The following is a 23,505-nucleotide window of genomic DNA, read 5'->3' on the forward strand; positions in this document are numbered from 1 at the left end:
AGTGGTGGCGTCTATTGGAAACATCTTTCTAAATATTGGAGGGGGTGAGAACGGCACACCGGGTCTATCCCACTCCTTAGTAACAATTTCAGTTAGTCTCTTAGGTATAGGAAAAACGTCAGTACTCGCCGGTACCGCAAAGTATTTATCCAACCTACACAGTTTCTCTGGTATTGCAACGGTGTTACAATCGTTGAGAGCTGCTAAGACCTCCCCTAGTAGTACACGGAGGTTCTCCAATTTAAATTTAAAATTTGAAATATCTGAGTCCAATCTGTTTGGATCAGAACCGTCACCCACAGAATGAAGCTCTCCGTCCTCATGCTCTGCGAGCTGTGACGCAGTATCAGACATGGCCCTAGCATTGTCAGCGCACTCTGTTCTCACCCCAGAGTGATCACGCTTGCCTCTTAGTTCTGGTAATTTAGACAAAACTTCAGTCATAACAGTAGCCATATCTTGTAATGTTATCTGTAATGGCCGCCCAGATGTACTAGGCGCCAAAATATCACGCACCTCCCGGGCGGGAGATGCAGGTACTGTCGCGTGAGGCGAGTTAGTCGGCATAACTCTCCCCTCGCTGTTTGGTGAAATTTGTTCACATTGTACAGATTGACTTTTATTTAAAGTAGCATCAATACAGTTAGTACATAAATTTCTATTGGGCTCCACCTTGGCATTGGAACAAATGACACAGATATCTTCCTCTGAGTCAGACATGTTTAACACACTAGCAAAAAAACTTACAACTTGGTTATAATCTTTTTTAGCCAAAAAAACGCACTGTGCCTCAAAGAGGTACTAACGATTAAATGACAGTTGAAATAATGAACTGAAAAAAACAGTTATAGCATCAAACTTTAAAACCACACAACTTTTAGCAAAGGTTTGTTCCCATTAGTAAAAAACAACACTAATTAAATTTGTACATAAGAAAACAAAACAACGTTTTTTATTCACAGTCACTATAAGAATTCTCACAGCTCTGCTGAGAGAATTTACCTCCCTTCAAAGAAGTTTGAAGACCCCTGAGATCTGTCAGAGATGAACCGGATCATGTAGGAAATATAAAAGTAGCTGACTGGAATTTTTTGATGCGTAGCAAAGAGCGCCAAAAACGGCCCCTCCCTCTCCCACACAGCAGTGAAGAGAAACGAAACTGTCACAATTAAAGCAAAAAACTGCCAAGTGGAAAATAATGCCCAAATATTTATTCACACAGTACCTCAGCAATGTAAACGATTCTACATTCCAGCAAAAACGTTTAACATGAGAATAGTTATTAAAAGGATTAGTGACCTTTAACACAGTAGTTCCGGTGAAATACCATCCCCAGAATACTGAAGTGTATACATACATGTCATTTTAACGGTATGGCAGGCTTTTCTCATCAATTCCATTCAGAAAATAAAAACTGCCACATACCTCAATGCAGATTCATCTGCCCGCTGTCCCCTGATCTGAAGCCTTTACCTCCCTCAGATGGTCGAGAACAGCAATATGATCTTAACGACTCCGGTTAAAATCATAGTAAAAAATCTCTGTCAGATTCTTCCTCAAACTCTGCCAGAGAAGTAATAACACGCTCCGGTGCTATTTTAAAATAACAAACTTTTGATTGAAGTCATAAAAACTAAGTATAATCACCATAGTCCTCTCACACATCCTATCTAGTCGTTGGGTGCAAGAGAATGACTGGGACTGACGTAGAGGGGAGGAGCTATATGCAGCTCTGCTGGGTGAATCCTCTTGCATTTCCTGTTGGGGAGGAGTTATATCCCAGAAGTAATGATGACCCGTGGACTGATCACACATAACAGAAGAAAACATAACCTGGGTTACCCGCATGTGTAGTAGTAGTAGGGAGCTGTAGGGAACTCGCCTCCTGGAGGACAGGGCCCCCCGGAGCGGATGCCTCAGCAGTCCCTTAAATCCCCGAGCCTGAGGAACAAGGCGCTCTAGGACGGCCTAAAGAACATAACTGACTGACCTGAGTTAATGGGGCCAATTTGCATTTGTCACAGGACGAAGAATCTGAATCAAAGAGTTGAACAATCTCAACATCAGCATCCTCCATAACTGGATAAAGGATACAAAAAAATGGACTATATATAAAACAATTTAAACGGTACCTGACACCCACAATGGCTGGGGCACTCACCACCTCCTATTAACCAGACTAGAATTCTCCGTCGCCACACAGTCAGGAATGCGGAAATGGGAGACCAGAACGTAAACACGCTCGGTCACAAGGTGAACCATACAGTACAAAAAAAGCGTGCCCAACTGTAAGGTCGCGTCACTTCGAAAGGCCGTTATGATTTAAAAAGCCACAAGTTAACACTACAAATAAGCAGATTGAATCACATAACAAACATGATTAAAAAAAACCTGTTCAATAATCCCCCTCAGGAGATATTAACCCTTGATTCCAAGATACTAAAGGAGCCCCACTGAGACCCTGTATTTTTCATGTGAGTTCGCAGGAACAAATGAGTTTCTGTCCAATCATGAAGAAGTAAAATGAAACGATCTTACCGGAATCTATGCCGTGGAACAGGAACATGGCCCTTCAAGTGTGATGGATAGTAGCCTCGCCTCCGCCATGGACTTGAGAGAAGAAAGCAGGCAGCGAAAAGAAGTTAAACAACGCTGATTGCTTGTGGAGTTGTTAAAATGAGTCGGGATGGTTTCGCAGAAAGACTCTTTCTGCATCTCCGGACTCTAAATTTCATCCAAGCCCTCACTGAGAGACTGAAATGATTACTTAAAACTCCCGTCCCATGTCGAAGATACTACCCTCCATAAGAGACGAAAACAAACTTCTGAGACTCCTCTGCCAACCTTCTGTGACGAAAGGCAAAAAATGACTGAGGGATAAGGGAAGTGGGAGGAGTATTTAAGCCTTTGGCTGGCTGAGGTGTCTTTGCCTCCTCATGGTGGCCAGGTTCTTATTTCCCAAAAGTAATGAATGCAGCTGTGGACTCTTTCCATTTATGAAGAAAAGCCTCCTTATGGTGGCGATAAGCTCCTTACCGCACAAAATCCAAGGGCTGAGAATACGTGCTTGTGCACGCTTACCCCATAGACATCAATGGGGAGGTGTTAGGAAAAAAACTAACACCTGAAGCGCGGAATGGCGATCACCGTAACGCAACCCTATTGATGTCTATGGGGGGAAAAAAAGTTAAGTTTAAACCTAACACCCTAAGTCGAAACACCCCTAATCTGCTGCCCTCGACATCGCCAACACTTAAATAAAGTTAATAACCCCTAATCTGCCGCTCCCGATATCGCCGCCACTAATTAAAGTTATTAACCCCTATTCCGCCGCTCCCCGACATCGCAACCACTAACTAAATCTATTAACCCCTAAAACTCTGGCCTCCCACATCACCGCCACTAAATAAACCTATTAACCCCTAAACCGCCAGCCCCCCACATCGCAAAACACTAAATTAAACTATTTACCCCAAAACCTAACAACCCCCTAACTTTATATTAAAATTACAATATCCCTATCTGTAAATAAATAAAAATTTACCTGTGAAATTAAAAAAAACTAAGTTTAAACTAACAATTAACCTAACATAACTATTATACAAAACTATTATACCAAAATTAAAATAACTACCAATTAAAAAAACTAAATTACACATTAAAAAAACTAACACTACTAAAAAAAATCAAGTCTAAAATTACAAAAAATAACAAACACTAAATTACGAAAAATAATGAAATGATCAAAAATAAAAACAATTACACCTAATCTAATAGCCCTATAAAAATAATAGGGGTTAATAACTTTATTATAATGGCGGGGATGTGGGTGGGTGGGTGGTCAGCAGATTAGGGGTTAATAAATTTTAAATAGTGTTTGCGATGTGGGAGGGCCTCGGTATAAGGGTTAATAGGTAGTTTATGGGTGGTAGTGCACTTTGTAACACTTTAGTTATGAGTTTTGGGAAACATTTTTGTTACACAAAACTCATAACTACTGGTTTCAGATGGCGGAACGGATCGTGTCGGTATAGGCTGTAACGCAAGCATTTTAGCCTAACCGCACAACCTGCAATACCGGCGCTATGGAAATCCCGCGTAAAACGCAATTTTTTTGGAGTGCGGGATTGACGTTGCGTTACAGGCTACAATGCTTGCGGTATAGCTATACGACTCATAATGGCTGTGTTACTGTTTTTACTCTAAAATGGCCATTTTTTCAGTGTTAAAAACTTAACGTACAACTCGTAATCTAGCCATTATTGGAAATTATCATTTTAGGGCTCAATTTATCAAAGCTGAGGCGGACAGGGGCGCATATACACGCCCCTGTATGCCTCAGCTTGCCTGTGGCGGGGTGAATTTACCTGCAGGTAGTCACCATTGCACACGAGCGCAATTTTGCGCTTGCGTGTAATCTCGCCCCCTGCCCACGCACGGGCAGGAGCTGTCAATCTCCTCGGTTGGACTAGACTGCGGAGATTGAATTTCGCCACCTTAGAGGAGGACCAAGAGGTTAGGAAAGCTGCTTGTTAAATAAGGCGAGCAGGTTCTTGTGAGAACTTGCAGCCGTAGGGCTTTGATAAATCAAGCCCTTAGTCTCAATATATACTGAGCAATAGGTCATAACACTTTAAAAATATGATTTCACTAAATAAAGGACTTATTTGTATACTCTAGTAGAATTATTTCTGTGGTGACAATGCACGCTAAAATATTTTTCAAAATTTACAGTTCTTTCTATATCATCTGGGTTTTACACAACGTAGTTTTAAATGAACAGTAAAGTCAAAATTTAAATGGCTAAAATAGTCAAAAAATTGCATGTTCTAATCTGTAAGAGCATTTAATTTAAAGATAATCGACCCTACACTACCATATGTTTGACCCCTGCAAAGGGGTTAAAAAACACACAGTAGAAACACCACTCGTGAATTGCAAAGCACTATTTTTATAGAGGAGAAAACGCTGCTGATCCAATTAGCAGTGCTAATCGCACGACTCAGATGTGGAACTAATGCTGCTGATTAGAAACATTTTCCAATCGGGACCAGCAGTGCTCTGCGAGTTCCGAAAGGTAAATTATACTGTGTTTAACCCCTATGTAGTCTTAAAATTACATGTTCTAACGGATTAGAGCATGCCATTTTTTTTTTACTATTATGGCCCTTTCATGATTCAGATAGAGCATGCCATATTAAACAACTTTTTAATTTACTTATATTAATTTGCTTTGCACTCTTGGTATACTTTAAACTGTATTCGATTTTTAGTAAAACTTTTGTTCTTGTATAAAAGGGACAGTTTACTCCAGAATGTTTATTGTTAATAACGATAATCCCTTTATTACCCATTCCCCAAGTTTTGCATAACCAACACGGTTATATTAAAGGGACACTGAACCCAATTTTTTTCTTTTGTGATTCAGATAGAGCATGCAATTTTAGCAACTTTCTAATTTACTCCTATTATCAAATTTTCTTCATTCTCTTGGTATCTTTATTTAAAAAGCAAGAATGTAAGTTTAGAAGCCGGACCTTTTTTGGGGAACAACCTGGGTTGTTCTTGCTGATTTGTGAATAAATTCACCCACCAATAAACAAGTGCTGTCCAGGGTCCTGAACCAAAAATTGTCTGGCTTCTTTGCTTAGGTGCCTTCTTTTTTTAAATAAAGATAGCAAAAGAATGAAGAAAAATTGATAATAGGAGTAAATTAGAAAGTTACTTAAAATTGCATGCTCTATCTGAATCATGAAAGGAACAATTTGGGTTCAGTATCCCTTTAATACACTTTTTACCTTTGTGATTACTTTGCCTCTGCCTCTGCAGACTGGTTCTTATTTCAGTTCATTTTACATTACATATGCAAAACAGAATGAGAAGCAGTCTGCCAGGATCGAACAGCAGCATCAATAGCTTGTTCTATGGCCCGGTTGCCACCTGGTAGTAGCTTCTTTCTGCCCAATTGTGCTTTTCACAGAGGAAAACTTTCCTGTAGTATATCAGTCTGATCCCGCCGACATGGTCAGTCCAGCCCCGAAATACCAGGCAATTCTCCTCTGAACAAGGAACATGACAACCCCAGACGATCGTTTCGGCCTCCTTTGGGCCTCGTCAGTGAGGTGCAGCCATATCCCTCTAAGCACATTGGGCAAGGAGTCCACGTCTGGTTTCCCCCATTACCCATAGGGAGACTATCCCCAGGGTCATATTTACATATGCAAAACAGAATGAGAAGCAGTCTGCCAGGAACGAACAGCAGCATCAATAGCTTGTTCTATGGCCCGGTTGCCACCTGGTAGTAGCTTCTTTCTGCCCAATTGTGCTTTTAGTGATGGGGGAAACCAGACGTGGACTCCTTGCCCAATGTGCTTAGAGGGATATGGCTGCACCTCACTGACGAGGCCCAAAGGAGGCCGAAATGATCGTCTGGGGTTGTCATGTTCCTTGTTCAGAGGAGAATTGCCTGGTATTTCGGGGCTGGACTGACCATGTCAGTGGGATCAGACTGATATACTACAGGAAAGTTTTCCTCTGTGAAAAGCACAATTGGGCAGAAAGAAGCTACTACCAGGTGGCAACCGGGCCATAGAACAAGCTATTGATGCTGCTGTTCGTTCCTGGCAGACTGCTTCTCATTTTGTTTTGCATATGTAAATATGACCCTGGGGACAGTCTCCCTAAGGGTGATGGGGGAAACCAGACGTGGACTCCTTGCCCAATGTGCTTAGAGGGATATGGCTGCACCTCACTGACGAGGCCCAAAGGAGGCCGAAACAATCATCTGGGGTTGTCATGTTCCTTGTTCAGAGGAGAATTGCCTGGTATTTCGGGGCTGGACGGACCATGTCGGTGGGATCAGACTGATATACTACAGGAAAGTTTTCCTCTGTGAAAAGCACAATTGGGCAGAAAGAAGCTACTACCAGGTGGCAACCGGGCCATAGAACAAGCTATTGATGCTGCTGTTCGTTCCTGGCAGACTGCTTCTCATTTTGTTTTGCATATGTAAATATGACCCTGGGGACAGTCTCCCTAAGGGTGATGGGGGAAACCAGACGTGGACTCCTTGCCCAATGTGCTTAGAGGGATATGGCTGCACCTCACTGACGAGGCCCAAAGGAGGCCGAAACGATCGTCTGGGGTTGTCATGTTCCTTGTTCAGAGGAGAATTGCCTGGTATTTCGGGGCTGGACTGACCATGACGGTGGGATCAGACTGATATACTACAGGAAAGTTTTCCTCTGTGAAAAGCACAATTGGGCAGAAAGAAGCTACTACCAGGTGGCAACCGGGCCATAGAACAAACTATTGATGCTGCTGTTCGTTCCTGGCAGACTGCTTCTCATTTTGTTTTGCATATGTAAATATGACCCTGGGGACAGTCTCCCTAAGGGTGATGGGGGAAACCAGACGTGGACTCCTTGCCCAATGTGCTTAGAGGGATATGGCTGCACCTCACTGACGAGGCCCAAAGGAGGCCGAAACGATCGTCTGGGGTTGTCATGTTCCTTGTTCAGAGGAGAATTGCCTGGTATTTCGGGGCTGGACTGACCATGTCGGTGGGATCAGACTGATATACTACAGGAAAGTTTTCCTCTGTGAAAAGCACAATTGGGCAGAAAGAAGCTACTACCAGGTGGCAACCGGGCCATAGAACAAGCTATTGATGCTGCTGTTCGTTCCTGGCAGACTGCTTCTCATTTTGTTTTGCAAACTTGCATTTTAGCCAATCCGTGCTGACTCATAAATATATAACTCCATTGGAGTGAGCACAATGTTATCTATATGGAACACATGGACTAGCGCTGTCCAGCTGTAAAAAACTGTCAAAATGCACTGAGATAAGAGGCAGTCTTGAAGGGCTTAGAAATTAACATATGAGCCTACCTAGTTTATCTTTCAACAAAGAATACCAATAGAACAAAGCAAATTTGATGATAAAAGTAAATTGCAAAGTTGTTTAAATTGCATGCCCTATTTGAATCATGAAAGATTAATTTTGACTAGACTGTCCCTTTAAGAAAAGAAAATTTGTGGTTTTATGATTGTGAAGCGTGCCACTGTCTTCCAATAAAGCTGTGGGAGCTCTGTTTATCAGTCAGTGAACATTCAGTCCCTAGGGTCCAATAATTCACAGATATAGATTTTCTGTTAGCTTCAATATCAAAATAAAAATCTCTATCTTAACTTTTATTTCATATAAAAATATTTTAATAGGTTTAAATAGTGTTCTATCATATGAATTCCAGAAATTTTTAAAATGTCCCTTTAAGATTCACTGCAGTGCTTCTTAAATTTAACTGCAATAACTATATGGTTTATACAGTGCTAAAAAAAAATCATGCAGTTATCATTGAATTTAAAATGGTTGCACTGCACAGCACAGTTCAAAGGAATATAAATTTTACCAAGCACAAGTTTACAACTAAAGCATGTGTTATGAGACACCGAGAGGACATCGCATTTGAAGGTAGGATTAAAACATAATTCATCCTGCTTGTTTGTTTGCTCCAACGACTCCCTCGCTCTGTTGCATTTCTCAATAGTACTGAGGCGGCTCCTCTCAGTAATGGACATTGAAATGATGATGTGAGATAAAAGGCTGCTCTTATAAATGTATTCTTCAAAGAACAGTCATTTTATAAAGGTCAGTTTACAGTCTTCAAACTAAAGTCTGTCCCATAGAATTAACTATTTACAATTATTCTACTGCCCTCTGGTGGACGCTTGCATCCAATGCAATAATCTGTATTGGCAAATATTTTCCATTCATTACCTCAGTGCATTTGAGGTCATTAGTCTAATATAAATAAATGAGGTTTATAAAGCGCTTTTATTCATGGTATACCAACAGTTTAATTCATAAATGATGAATTACAGCTCTTACATAGTATAGAAGAAGGAAAAACATTGCAATAATGCATATACTAATTATCGTCTGAGAAAAACAGCAGAGAAATTTAAATAGAAAAAGCATATTACTGGCTCTAAAAGTATTACTCATCAGTAGTCGCAGACAAAATATCAAACGTGGTACAGAGAACATTAATACATGGTTGCTTTGTAAAGAAACAAAAGAAAAAACTATTTATTTACCTTGTAGGGATTATTAACAGAAAACCTACCTTAACAATTTATGAAAAAAAGAAATATAGCATTAAAATACTTGAGGACTGACATGATCTAGAAAATTAATAATGCTAATGAATATACTAAAATGACATGTAATTTACTGTTTTACTGTGTAATTTGGTTTATTCATCTACGTAAAGGAACTTTAAATACAAATTAACTAAGAAATGTTGCAACTAATGATGCAGTTGTGTTTTATCAAATGACCATATTTCTTATGCTTTACATTCTCTTCAATTTCCCCAACCCCTAAAACAAAATACTCTTGTTAACCAATCGCAATCCAGTCCATATACAGTAGTTATGGTGTGAATATGCATTGTGGGTCACACAAGTGATATGAACTTACATTGTAAAGCTCTCTTGCCTACTAAGATGTGCTTAGCATTGATTCTGCTCAGTTAATATAATTTATTTCACAAGTTTATTAAAAAAACAGATACAAAATTAATATCTATTCTGCATATAATTAAATATAGATGATCTATATTTGTAATGTGTCACCACATTCCACAGTGTTATAGGGGTTCAGTAAATAAAGACAAGTCATGGTAGGCAGACTCAGGCAGAATATATGCACATTAAAGGGACATTCCAGCCAAAATTGGAATCCACATGGATACATCTCAGTTTTTAATAGAAGCATTTTGTAATATACATGCATTAGCAAAATTGCTTCTAGTAAAAGCTATTGTTGTTTCAAAAGTGTATTTAAGTATGCACCGTGCACCAGCATTTTAAATACAGCACTTGTTCAGAGAGCCTAAGGTGCTTGTACCATGATTTAATTTGTTGATTGCTTACATGATTACAATCCCCACTGGCTCCCTGGACAGCTGCAGTATTTAAAATACTAGTGTACTGAGAATATCTAGCTATGTTTCACATTGTGGCCGACGGATAATATTCCAACAGACAAGTGGCCGTCGGAATACAGTCCAGCCCCGAGATATATAGATTCGCTAGATAGATTAGATACATAGATTCAGTAGATAGATAAATTTGATAGATTCGATAGATAAATAGATAGAGTATTTCCCAGAGAACTACAAGACGCATGGTTAGGTTCCCAGAGGCGCATGAGGCTCTGATTAAAACAGAGCACTTTGGAGCGTATCTGCCCTCGGCCGAACTCGGAACATGCTTCGGCATTCTGTCCGTTGGCATTCTGTCAGAGCACCGTTTCACATGCACGTGCAGATAAAAATGTTAACACTAAAACAGTGACAACTTTTAATAGAAGCATGGTTGCCAATACATGTATATTGCAAATATGTTTCTATACAAAAATGTAATTGATCTGTGCGCATTTATGTAGCCACCAATAAGCAAGTACTATCTAGGGTGCTGAACTTAAAATGTGCCGGCTGGTAAGCTTTACATTCCTGCTTTTTAAATAAAGATAGCAAGAGAACGAAGAAAAATTGATAATAGGAGTAAATTAGAAAGTTGCCTAAAATTGCATGCTCTATCTGAAAGAATAAAAAGGAAATTTATGCTTACCTGATAAATTTATTTCTTTTACGATATGACGAGTCCACGTATTTCATCCTTACTTATGGGATATCGCCTCCTGGTCAGCAGGAGGAGGCAAAGAGCTCCACAGCAGAGCTGTATATATAGCTCCTCCCTTCCCTCCCCCTACAGTCATTCGACCAAAGTTAGGAAGAGAAAGGAAAAGCCAAGGAGCAGAGGTGACTGAAGTTTAACAAACATAAAAACCTGTCTTTAGAAAAAACGACAGGGTGGGCCGTGGACTCGTCATATCGTAAAAGAAATAAATTTATCAGGTAAGCATAAATTTCCTTTTCTTTTACAAGATATGACGAGTCCACGGATTTCATCCTTACTTATGGGATACAATACCAAAGCTTTAGGACACGGATGAAAGGGAGGGACAAGACAGGAACCTAAACGGAAGGCACCACTGCTTGAAAAACCTTTCTGCCAAAAACAGCCTCAGAAGAGGCAAAAATATCAAATTTGGAAAAAATGTGAAGAGACGACCAAGTTGCAGCCTTGCAAATCTGTTCAACAGAAGCATCATTTTTAAATGCCCATGAGGAAGCCACAGCCCTAATAGAATGAGCCGTAATTCGTCCTGGAGGCTGCTGTCCAGCAGTCTCATATGCAACACGGATGATACACTTCAGCCAAAAGAAAAAGAGGAAGCCGTAGCTTTCTAACCCCTACGTTTCCCAGCAAAAACAACAAATAATGAAGATGTTTGACGAAAATCCTTAGTCACCTGCAAGTAGAACTTCAGGGCACGGACTACGTCCAAATTATGTAACAGACGCTCCTTCGTAGAAGAAGGGTTAAGACATAAGGAAGGAACAAAAATTTCCTGATTAACATTCTTGTTAGAAACAACCTTAGGAAAAAACCCAGGTTTGGTACGTAACACCACCTTATCAGAATGTGAAAATAAGATAAGGAGAATCACATTGTAATGCCGAAAGCTCAGAAACTCTGCGAGCAGAAGCAATGGCAACCAAAAACAAAACTTTCCAAGTTAATAACTTAATATCTATGGAATGCATAGGTTCAAACTGAACCACTTAAAGAACTAAATTCAAACTCCAAGGTGGAGCAATTGGTCTAAACACAGGTCTGATTCTAGCCAGAGCCTGACAAAAAGATTGAACATCTGGAACATCTGCCAGACGTTTGTGTAGCAAAATAGACAAAGCAGAAATCTGTCCTTTAAAGGAACTTGCTGACAACCCTTTCTCCAATCCTTCTTGGAGAAAAGATAAAATCCTGGGAATCCTAACCCTACTCCATGAGTAGCCCTTGGATTTGCACCCACAAAGATATTTACGCCATATCTTATTGTAAATCTTTCTAGTAACAGGCTTGCGTGCCTGAATCAAGGTATCAATGACCGCATCAGAGAACCCCCGCTTAGATAAAATCAAGCGTTCAATCTATAAGCAGTCAGCTACAGAGAAATTAGTTTCGGATAATGGAATGGTCCCTGAATGAGACGGTCCTGCCTCAATGGAAGCTTCCACGGTGGCAGAGATGACATGTCCACCAGATCGGCATACCAAGTCCTGCAAGGCCACGCAGGAGCGATTAGAATCACTGAAGCCCTCTCCAGTTTGACTCTAGCAATCACCCAAAAAAGGAGAACAAACAGCCGAAGCACATAAACTAGGTTAAACGACCAAGGCACTGCCAAGGCATCTATCCCTGGACCTGGATCCGTATCTCTGGAGCTTGGCAATCTGACGAGATGCCACAAGATCCAGCTCCGTTCTGCCCCATCTGAGAATCAGGTTGGCAAAAACCTCCGGATGGAGTTCCCATTCCCCCGGATGAAATGTCTGTCTGCTCAAAAAATCCGCTTCCCAGATGACCACTCCTGGGATGTAGATTGCTGACAGATAACAAGAGTGAGCTTCAGCCCACCAAATTATCTTGGATACTTCTGTCATCACTAAATAACTCCTTGTTGCTCCCTGATGATTGATGTAAGCCACAGTCGTGATGATGTCCGACTGAAATCAGATGACTTTGGCCAAAGCCAACTGAGGCCAAGTCTGAAGCGCATTGAATATTGCTCTCAACTCCAGAATATTGATGGGAAGTAGAGACTCCGACCGAGTCCACACACCCTGAGCCTTCAGGGAATTTCCAAACTGCACCCCATCCTAGTAGGTTGGTATCCGTTGTCACTATCACCCATAAGGGTCTGCGCAAGCATGACCCCTGGGATAGATGATCCAGCGACAACCACCATAGAAGAGAGTCCCTTGCTCTCTGGTCTAGATTCATTTGAGGAGACATAGTGGTATAGTCTCCAATCCACTGACTGAGCATGGTTATTTGCAAAGACCAGCGATGAAACCGAGCAAAAATAATGATGTCCATTGTCGCTACCAACAATCCAAATACCTCCATACACTGAGCCCCTGACGGCCGAGGAGTTGTCTGAAAAACTTGGTATTTGTTCAAAATCTTTAATTTACTGACCTCCATCAGAAAGAATTTCATGGCCATAGAGTCGATTAGAGTTTCCAAGAAGGACCCCTTGTCTTTGGAACTAGCTAACTCTTCTCCAGATATACCTTACACAGGAAGGATAGAACAAAGTCGGTGTGAGACTTTGCTAGCTGATAAGACGACGCCTGGATCAGAATATCGTCCAGATAAGGCGTCACTGCAATACCTCGCGGCCTTAGAGCCGCCAGTAGAGACCCCAGAACCCTTTAAAAATTCTGGTCGCCGTGACCAAACCGAAGTAAGAGTCACAAACTGAAAATGTACGTCCGTGGATAAGAACATAAAGATATGCATAAAGACATATCTTTATCAAACTTAGCAACTTTAGCCAGGTCCGCCTGTGTGCCCCAAAGGACCCCCATATTATGGCAACACAAGAAATAAACTTGCCAGACAGCAAATTTCAGTCCATTTTACCCCTCAGTATCATGCATAGAAAATGCGACAGAGAAGCATAGGCTGCCGTCCAAATATGCCTATAACATTTGGAAGTATAACAGTTTGGACCTAACAGAGACATAGCCATATAAAAGGGGAAACAGGACGCGTATCCTAAGGATCACCCCACATGGATGGCGACGTAACATATCTCCCGGTCGGCATGTATCTTTATTGAACCATCGGGAGATTTTGCAGAAGCGCGCTAAGTCCCCAAGAACCGCCCTGCATAGGCAGGTGCACAACAGTTAACTTCCGGGTGACATTGTAAAATGAATACACCGCCGGGAGAAAAAAAAAGGCACGCAAGAAAATGGAGCTTGTCAAGGACCGCCCTTCGTAGGCGTTCACAGACAAAGTCATACTGGTAGCTCCCGGACGGCATGGCTTGATTAACCGCCGGGAGAAGGGAGAGCATGTGAAAGCACTTGTTAACAACATTCACATCAAAAACCCTTCTGTCATAGTCACGCCTGGACCTCAATCAGACTCACAGTTTATTTCACCACCAGCTGGCTCCACACATTGTCATACATCTCCTCTCCCGGTCGGCATCTTTTTCTTATGCAACCGCCGGGAGATGTGATGATTACCGCCACAATACACAAGAGTGAAAATCATCCCCTTAACACATACCCCTTAGGGAAAACAAGTATGTTCCTCTGTCAGCTCCCGTGCGGCATGATGTCTGAACAAAACCGTTGGGAGAATACTTCTCTACAGAGGTCTTACAGAGTCTAAGCTCAAACGCGGTAACAATTTGCTGTCTAAAAAGTCTCCCCTGAAAGGAGAAAAGTATACCTGAATAAAGAGCCCCATATTCTCTTTCTAAGGGCTGTTATTCCCAAATTGAGTGGCCAATATCTTCTGAGCCCTTGTTCTTCTTCTTAAGCCCAGGAATAAAAATGGCACTTACCTCTCCTATCTGCCGACAGCAAAGGCAGCTCCCAGGCGTGTGAAGTCCTACTGCTCACATGGACCTGAGGATGACAAGGAAAATACTGAGTAATATCCCTCAGATTTTTTCCTTCAGATAGGGCAGCAACAGTAGATGGAAGGCGCAGTGAGAATTATGTCCCACAAGTTCCCATTACTTTAAAGCCACCAGATGCTTCTCTTTTTGTATTGAAGAGACTGATCTGGTCTAGGCTACACCCCAGCACAAAGTAGCACTCAGTGGCACTACTTTAAAAATAAAAAACTCTTGATTGAAGATTCTAAACTAACACCTCGCTTTACCTATTCCTATCACTAACACAGGCAAAGAGAATGACTGGAGTGGGAGGGAAGGGAGGAGCTATATAACAGAATTTATGCTTACCTGATAAATTACTTTCTCCAACGGTGTGTCCGGTCCACGGCGTCATCCTTACTTGTGGGGATATTCTCCTCCCCAACAGGAAATGGCAAAGAGCCCAGCAAAGCTGGTCACATGATCCCTCCTAGGCTCCGCCTTCCCCAGTCATTCGACCGACGTAAAGGAGGAATATGCATAGGAGAAATCATATGATACCGTGGTGACTGTAGTTAGAGAAAATAATTCATCAGACCTGATTAAAAAACCAGGGCGGGCCGTGGACCGGACACACAGTTGGAGAAAGTAATTTATCAGGTAAGCATAAATTCTGTTTTCTCCAACATAGGTGTTTCCGGTCCACGGCGTCATCCTTACTTGTGGGAACCAATACCAAAGCTTTAGGACACGGATGATGGGAGGGAGCAAATCAGGTCACCTAGATGGAAGGCACCACGGCTTGCAAAACCTTTCTCCCAAAAATAGCCTCAGAAGAAGCAAAAGTATCAAATTTGAAAAATTTGGTAAAAGTGTGCAGTGAAGACCAAGTCGCTGCCTTACATATCTGCTCAACAGAAGCCTCGTTCTTGAAGGCCCATGTGGAAGCCACGGCCCTAGTGGAGTGAGCTGTGATTCTTTCAGGAGGCTGCCGTCCGGCAGTCTCATAAGCCAATCGGATGATGCTTTTAAGCCAAAAAGAGAGAGAGGTAGAAGTTGCTTTTTGACCTCTCCTTTTACCAGAATAAACAACAAACAAGGAAGAAGTTTGTCTGAAATCCTTTGTAGCCTCTAAATAGAATTTTAGAGCACGAACTACATCCAAATTGTGTAACAAACGTTCCTTCTTTGAAACTGGATTCGGACACAAAGAAGGCACGACTATCTCCTGGTTAATATTTTTGTTAGAAACAACTTTCGGAAGAAAACCAGGTTTAGTACGCAAAACCACCTTATCTGCATGGAACACCAGATAAGGAGGAGAACACTGCAGAGCAGATAACTCTGAAACTCTTCTAGCAGAAGAAATTGCAACCAAAAACAAAACTTTCCAAGATAATAACTTGATATCAACGGAATGTAGGGGTTCAAACGGAACCCCCTGAAGAACTGAAAGAACTAAATTGAGACTCCAAGGAGGAGTCAAAGGTTTGTAAACAGGCTTGATTCTAACCAGAGCCTGAACAAAAGCTTGAACATCTGGCACAGCCGCCAGCTTTTTGTGAAGTAAAACAGATAAAGCAGAAATCTGTCCCTTCAAAGAACTTGCAGATAATCCTTTCTCCAAACCTTCTTGAAGAAAGGATAGAATCTTAGGAATTTTTATCTTGTTCCATGGGAATCCTTTAGATTCACACCAACAGATATATTTTTTCCATATTTTATGGTAGATTTTTCTAGTTACAGGCTTTCTAGCCTGAACAAGAGTATCAATGACAGAATCTGAGAACCCTCGCTTTGATAAAATCAAGCGTTCAATCTCCAAGCAGTCAGTTGGAGTGAGGCCAGATTCGGATGTTCGAACGGACCTTGAACAAGAAGGTCCTGTCTCAAAGGTAGCTTCCATGGTGGAGCCGATGACATATTCACCAGATCTGCATACCAAGTCCTGCGTGGCCACGCAGGAGCTATCAAGATCACCGATACCCTCTCCTGTTTGATCCTGGCTACCAGCCTGGGAATGAGAGGAAACGGTGGGAACACATAAGCTAGGTTGAAGGTCCAAGGTGCTACTAGTGCATCCACTAGAGTCGCCTTGTGATCCCTGGATCTGGACCCGTAGCAAGGAACCTTGAAGTTCTGACGAGACGCCATCAGATCCATGTCTGGAATGCCCCACAATTGAATTATTTGGGCAAAGATTTCCGGATGGAGTTCCCACTCCCCCGGATGAAATGTCTGACGACTCAGAAAATCCGCTTCCCAATTTTCCACTCCTGGGATGTGGATTGCAGACAAGTGGCAGGAGTGAGTCTCCGCCCATTGAATTATTTTGGTCACTTCTTCCATCGCCAGGGAACTCCTTGTTCCCCCCTGATGGTTGATATACGCAACAGTCGTCATGTTGTCTGATTGAAACCGTATGAATTTGGCCTTTGCTAGCTGAGGCCAAGCCTTGAGAGCATTGAATATCGCTCTCAGTTCCAGAATATTTATCGGGAGAAGAGATTCTTCCCGAGACCAAAGACCCTGAGCTTTCAGGGGTTCCCAGACCGCGCCCCAGCCCACCAGACTGGCGTCGGTCGTGACAATGACCCACTCTCGTCTGCGGAAGCTCATCCCTTGTGACAGGTTGTCCAGGGACAGCCACCAACGGAGTGAATCTCTGGTCCTCTGATCTACTTGTATCGTCGGAGACAAGTCTGTATAATCCCCATTCCACTGACTGAGCATGCACAGTTGTAATGGTCTTAGATGAATTCGCGCAAAAGGAACTATGTCCATTGCCGCGACCATCAAACCTATTACTTCCATGCACTGCGCTATGGAAGGAAGAAGAACAGAATGAAGTACTTGACAAGAGCTTAGAAGTTTTGATTTTCTGGCCTCTGTCAGAAAAATCCTCATTTCTAAGGAGTCTATTATTGTTCCCAAGAAGGGAACTCTTGTTGACGGGGATAGAGAACTTTTTTCTACATTCACTTTCCACCCGTGAGATCTGAGAAAGGCCAGGACAATGTCCGTATGAGCCTTTGCTTGTGGCAGAGACGACGCTTGAATCAGTATGTCGTCCAAGTAAGGTACTACTGCAATGCCCCTTGGTCTTAGCACCGCTAGAAGGGACCCTAGTACCTTTGTGAAAATTCTTGGAGCAGTGGCTAATCCGAATGGAAGTGCCACAAACTGGTAATGCTTGTCCAGAAAGGCGAACCTTAGGAACCGATGATGTTCCTTGTGGATAGGAATATGTAGATACGCATCCTTTAAATCCACCGTGGTCATGAATTGACCTTCCTGGATGGTAGGAAGAATTGTCCGAATGGTTTCCATTTTGAACGATGGAACCCTGAGAAACTTGTTTAGGATCTTGAGATCTAAGATTGGTCTGAATGTTCCCTCTTTTTTGGGAACTATGAACAGATTGGAGTAGAATCCCATCCCTTGTTCTCCTAATGGAACAGGGTGAATCACTCCCATTTTTAACAGGTCTTCTACACAATGTAAGAATGCCTGTCTTTTTATGTGGTCTGAAGACAATTGAGACCTGTGGAACCTTCCCCTTGGGGGTAGCTCCTTGAATTCCAGAAGATAACCTTGGGAGACTATTTCTAGCGCCCAAGGATCCAGAACATCTCTTGCCCAAGCCTGAGCGAAGAGAGAAAGTCTGCCCCCCACCAGATCCGGTCCCGGATCGGGGGCCAACATCTCATGCTGTCTTGGTAGCAGTGGCAGGTTTCTTGGCCTGCTTACCTTTGTTCCAGCCTTGCATTGGCCTCCAGGCTGGCTTGGTTTGAGAAGTATTACCCTCTTGCTTAGAGGATGTAGAACTTGAGGCTGATCCGTTTCTGCGAAAGGGACGAAAATTTGGTTTATTTTTAGCCTTAAAAGACCTATCCTGAGGAAGGGCGTGGCCCTTTCCCCCAGTGATATCTGAAATAATCTCTTTCAAGTCAGGGCCAAACAGCGTTTTCCCCTTGAAAGGTATGTTAAGCAATTTGTTCTTGGAGGACGCATCCGCTGACCAAGACTTTAGCCAAAGCGCTCTGCGCGCCACAATAGCAAACCCTGAATTTTTCGCCGCTAATCTAGCTAATTGCAAAGTGGCGTCTAAAGTAAAAGAGTTAGCCAGTTTAAGAGTGTGAACTCTGTCCATAATCTCCTCATAAGAAGATTCCTTATCGAGCGACTTTTCTAGTTCATCGAACCAGAAACACGCTGCTGTAGTGACAGGAACAATGCATGAAATTGGTTGTAGAAGGTAACCTTGCTGAACAAACATCTTTTTAAGCAAACCCTCTAATTTTTTATCCATAGGATCTTTGAAAGCACAACTATCTTCTATAGGGATAGTAGTGCGTTTGTTTAGAGTAGAAACCGCCCCCTCGACCTTGGGGACTGTCTGCCATAAGTCCTTTCTGGGGTCGACCATAGGAAACAATTTCTTAAATATAGGGGGAGGGACAAAAGGTATGCCGGGCCTTTCCCATTCTTTGTTTACAATGTCCGCCACCCGCTTGGGTATAGGAAAAGCTTCGGGGGGCACCGGGACCTCTAGGAACTTGTCCATCTTACATAATTTCTCTGGAATGACCAAATTGTCACAATCATCCAGAGTAGACAACACCTCCTTAAGCAGAGCGCGGAGATGTTCCAATTTAAATTTGAATGTAATAACATCAGGTTCAGCTTGTTGAGAAATTTTCCCTGAATCTGAAATTTCTCCCTCAGACAAAACCTCCCTGGCCCCTTCAGACTGGTGTAGGGGCATGTCAGAACCATTATCATCAGCGTCCTCCTGCTCTTCAGTATTTTCTAAAACAGAGCAGCCGCGCTTTCGCTGATAAGTGGGCATTTTGGCTAAAATGTTTTTGATAGAATTATCCATTACAGCCGTTAATTGTTGCATAGTAAGGAGTATTGGCGCGCTAGATGTACTAGGGGCCTCCTGTGTGGGCAAGACTGGCGTAGACGAAGGAGGGGATGATGCAGTACCATGCTTACTCCCCTCACTTGAGGAATCATCTTGGGCATCATTTTCTCTAAATTGTTTGTCACATACATCAAATCTATTTAAATGAGAAGGAACCTTGGCTTCCTCACATACAGAACATAGTCTATCTGATAGTTCAGACATGTTAAACAGGCATAAACTTGATAACAAAGCACAAAAAACGTTTTAAAATAAAACCGTTACTGTCTCTTTAAATTTTAAACTGAACACACTTTATTACTGAATATGCGAAAAAGTATGAAGGAATTGTTCACCAAAATTTCACCACAGTGTCTTAAAGCCTTAAAAGTATTGCACACCAAATTTGAAAGCTTTAACTCTTAAAATAACGGAACCGGAGCCGTTTTTATATTTAACCCCTATACAGTCCCTGGTATCTGCTTTGCTGAGACCCAACCAAGCCCAGAGGGGAATACGATACCAAATGACGCCTTCAGTAAGCTTTTTCTGTGTATCTGAGCTCCTCACACATGCATCTGCATGCCTTGCTTCCCAAAAACAACTGCACATTAGTGGCGCGAAAATGAGGCTCTGCCTATGATTAGAGAAGGCCCCCAGTGAAAAAGGTGTCCAATACAGTGCCTGCCGTTTTTTTTTTTAACATAATTCCCAAGAATAAAATAACTCCTCAAAGCTATAAACTATTAAAACTGCTTATAAATTAATCGTTTTAGCCCAGAAAAATGTCTACCAGTCTTTAAAGCCCTTTATTCTTATTAATAAAAATGGCTTACCGGATCCCATAGGGAAAATGACAGCTTCCAGCATTACCAAGTCTTGTTAGAAATGTGTCATACCTCAAGCAGCCAAAGTCTGCTCACTGTTTCCCCCAACTGAAGTTAATTCCTCTCAACAGTCCTGTGTGGAAACAGCCATCGATTTTAGTAACGGTTGCTAAAATCATTTTCCTCTTACAAACAGAAATCTTCATCTCTTTTCTGTTTCAGAGTAAATAGTACATACCAGCACTATTTTAAAATAACAAACTCTTGATAGAAGAATAAAAACTACATTTAAACACCAAAAAACTCTGAGCCATCTCCGTGGAGATGTTGCCTGTGCAACGGCAAAGAGAATGACTGGGGAAGGCGGAGCCTAGGAGGGATCATGTGACCAGCTTTGCTGGGCTCTTTGCCATTTCCTGTTGGGGAGGAGAATATCCCCACAAGTAAGGATGACGCCGTGGACCGGACACACCTATGTTGGAGAAATACAGCTCTGCTGTGGCGCTCTTTGCCTCCTCCTGCTGACCAGGAGGCGATATCCCATAAGTAAGGATGAAATCTGTGGACTTGTCATATCTTGTAAAAGAAATTGGGTTTAGTATCCCTTTAAGGCCTCCCAAAGGGAGGTTTTTCCCCTGTTCCAAAGACCCTGTAAAGGCTCCAATGTGTCCAGTGTGTTAAGGATTTAGAGCTCTTGAGTGTGATAGTTCCACTCCTTTTTTCAGGCCAGAGTTTTTTTTATTCCAACCTGTTTTATTGTTCCCAAGGGGGAACTTTTAGACCTATTCTTGATTTTAAAAATTGAATCATGTTTTCTCATGGTTCCTTCCTTCAAATGGAAACATTTCAAACTATTCTAACTCTAGTTCAGGAAGCACTATATATGTCCACATAGTCTTGAAGGATGCTTCCTTCATATTCCTATCCTCAAAACCCATCTCATGAAATAAAAAAATGGGTTTAGTATCCCTTTAATTGTGATTTTACTGTCCCCTTTAAAATGTTATAAAAATCCATTACATTTATGTTACAAATTTGGTTAGTTTGAAATCTGTAACAATTATTTTTGTGAAACAAAATTTTAAATGGTATATTTTAAGAATTTGTGAATCAGCTCATTCATTACTGTATGGAATGCATTGACTAACATTGCTGAATGCATACAGGACAGTTTTGTTTCTTTTTTTCATGCTCAAGGAAAAAATAAAATGCCATGTACTTTAATTGGAAGGGGTGCTAAGGGTATGTGCATAAAACCAGTCCTATTATTTGGTAAACTACTACAAAGACTGTCATTGATTTCAGGTTTAGCTTACATATTTTTATCATAACAGACATACAAATTGTGAGAAATTTTTACTAAAGTTACATTTTTTTACACTAAGGGGGATATTTATCAAGTTGTCAACTATGCTGCATTCGCCGGCACCAATACGCTTGCCTAACATCGCGGCCGCGTATCTCAATACGCTCTCCTTATTTATGGAAAAAGCCGGGAAAAAGACGTGCATCAAGTATGTGGCGATGAGCATCGGACTGTTGTTAACTAGCAGTCATCGATCTCGCGTCTATTCTGCTTTCTCCCAACTTTATTTATAAACTGTCACTAAACTCTGCCAATATACTAAAATGTTTAACCCCTATCTGCCGCTCCCCAACACCGCCGCAACCTAAATAAAGTTATTAACCCCTATTCCGCCGCTCCTCGACACCGCCGCAACTAAATAAATGTATTAACCCCTAAACCTCTGGCCTCCCACATCACCGCCACTAAATAAACCTATAAACCCCTAAACCGTCTGCCCCCCACATCGCCAAAAACTAAATTAAGCTATTAACCAGTAAACCTAACAACCCACTAACTTTAAATTAAAATTACAACATCCCTATCTTCAAATAAATTTAAACTTACCTGTAGAATTAAAAGAAACTATTTTAAACTATTAATTAACCTACCCTAACTATTATCCTACAATTAAATTAAACTACCAATTAAATTAAAGGGACACTGAACCCAAATTTTTTCTTTTGTGATTCAGACAGAACATGCAATTTTAGGCAACTTTCTAATTTACTCCTATTATCAAATTTTCTTTATCTCTTGGTATGTTTATTTGAAAAGCAAGAATGTAAGTTTAGATGCCGGCCCATTTTTGGTGAACAAACTGGGTTTCCCTTGCTGATTGGGCAACACCAATAAACAAGTGCTGTCCATGGTCTGAACCAAAAATTTGCTGGCTCCTTAGCTTAGATTCCTTCTTTTTCAAATAAAGATAGCAAGAGAATGAAGAAAGATTGATAATAGGAGTAAATAAGAAAGTTGCTTAAAATTGCAGGCTCTATCTAAATCATTAAAGAAACAATTTGGGTTCAGTGTCCCTTTAACTAAATTACATATTAAAAAACCTAACCCTACTTAAATTATTTAAATATACTATAAAACATTATTAAAAGTACTAAATTAACACAAAAAAACAACTAAGTTACAAAAACAAACAAACACTAAATTACGAAAAAATAAAAAAAACACATAAAAAATAAAAAAGAATTACACCTAATCTAATATCCCTATCAAAATAAAAAAAACCTAGCCTACAATAAACTACCAATGGCCCTTAAAAGGGCCTTTTGTGGGGCATTGCCCCAAAGATAACAGCTCTTTTACATGAAAAAAAATGCAAACACCCCCCAACAGTTAAACCCACCCCCCACCCAACCCCCCCAAATAAAAAACCTATTTAAAATAATTTAAGCTCCCCATTGCCCTGAAAAGGGCATTTGTATGGGCATTGTGCTTAAAAGGGCATTTAGCACTTTTACATGCCCAGACCCTAATCTAAAAATAAAACCCACCCAAAAAAAACCCAAAAAAATGAACACTAACCCCCGACGATCCACTTACAGTTCTTGAAGTCCCGCTTAAAGGATCCATCCAGCCGCAGAAGTCCTCATCAAGGAGGCAAGAAGTCTTCATCCAGACTGCATCTTCTATCTTCATCCATCCGGTGCGCAGCGGGTCCATCCTTAAGACATCCGCCGCGGAGCATCCTCTTCATACGGTCGTCGCCTTAAACTGGAACTTCAATGCAAGTGACGTCATCCAAGATGGCGTCCTTTGCATTCCTATTGGCTGAAAGATTTCAATCAGCCAATAGGATTAGAGCTGCTAAAATCCTATTGGCTGTTACAATCAGCCAATAGGATTGAGCTCTAATCCTATTGGCTGATTGGAA

The 23,505-nt window shown here is 41.5% G+C and overlaps 1 protein-coding gene across 1 annotated transcript in view; it reads right to left on the bottom strand.

Moving 5' to 3' along the window:
- Nucleotides 1–8,704: 8,704 nt before the first annotated feature.
- The window catches only part of LOC128661551 (ATP synthase subunit C lysine N-methyltransferase-like), a 268,286-nt gene continuing 253,485 nt past the window's right edge, over nucleotides 8,705–23,505 (bottom strand). Inside the window, exon 5 of the mRNA XM_053715794.1 lies at nucleotides 8,705–8,803. Coding sequence (XP_053571769.1) covers nucleotides 8,705–8,803 — 99 coding nt within the window. The remainder of the gene's footprint in view (nucleotides 8,804–23,505) is intronic.

The sequence above is a fragment of the Bombina bombina genome, chromosome 5 (assembly GCF_027579735.1).
Source record: "Bombina bombina isolate aBomBom1 chromosome 5, aBomBom1.pri, whole genome shotgun sequence".
Taxonomy (NCBI): domain Eukaryota; kingdom Metazoa; phylum Chordata; class Amphibia; order Anura; family Bombinatoridae; genus Bombina; species Bombina bombina.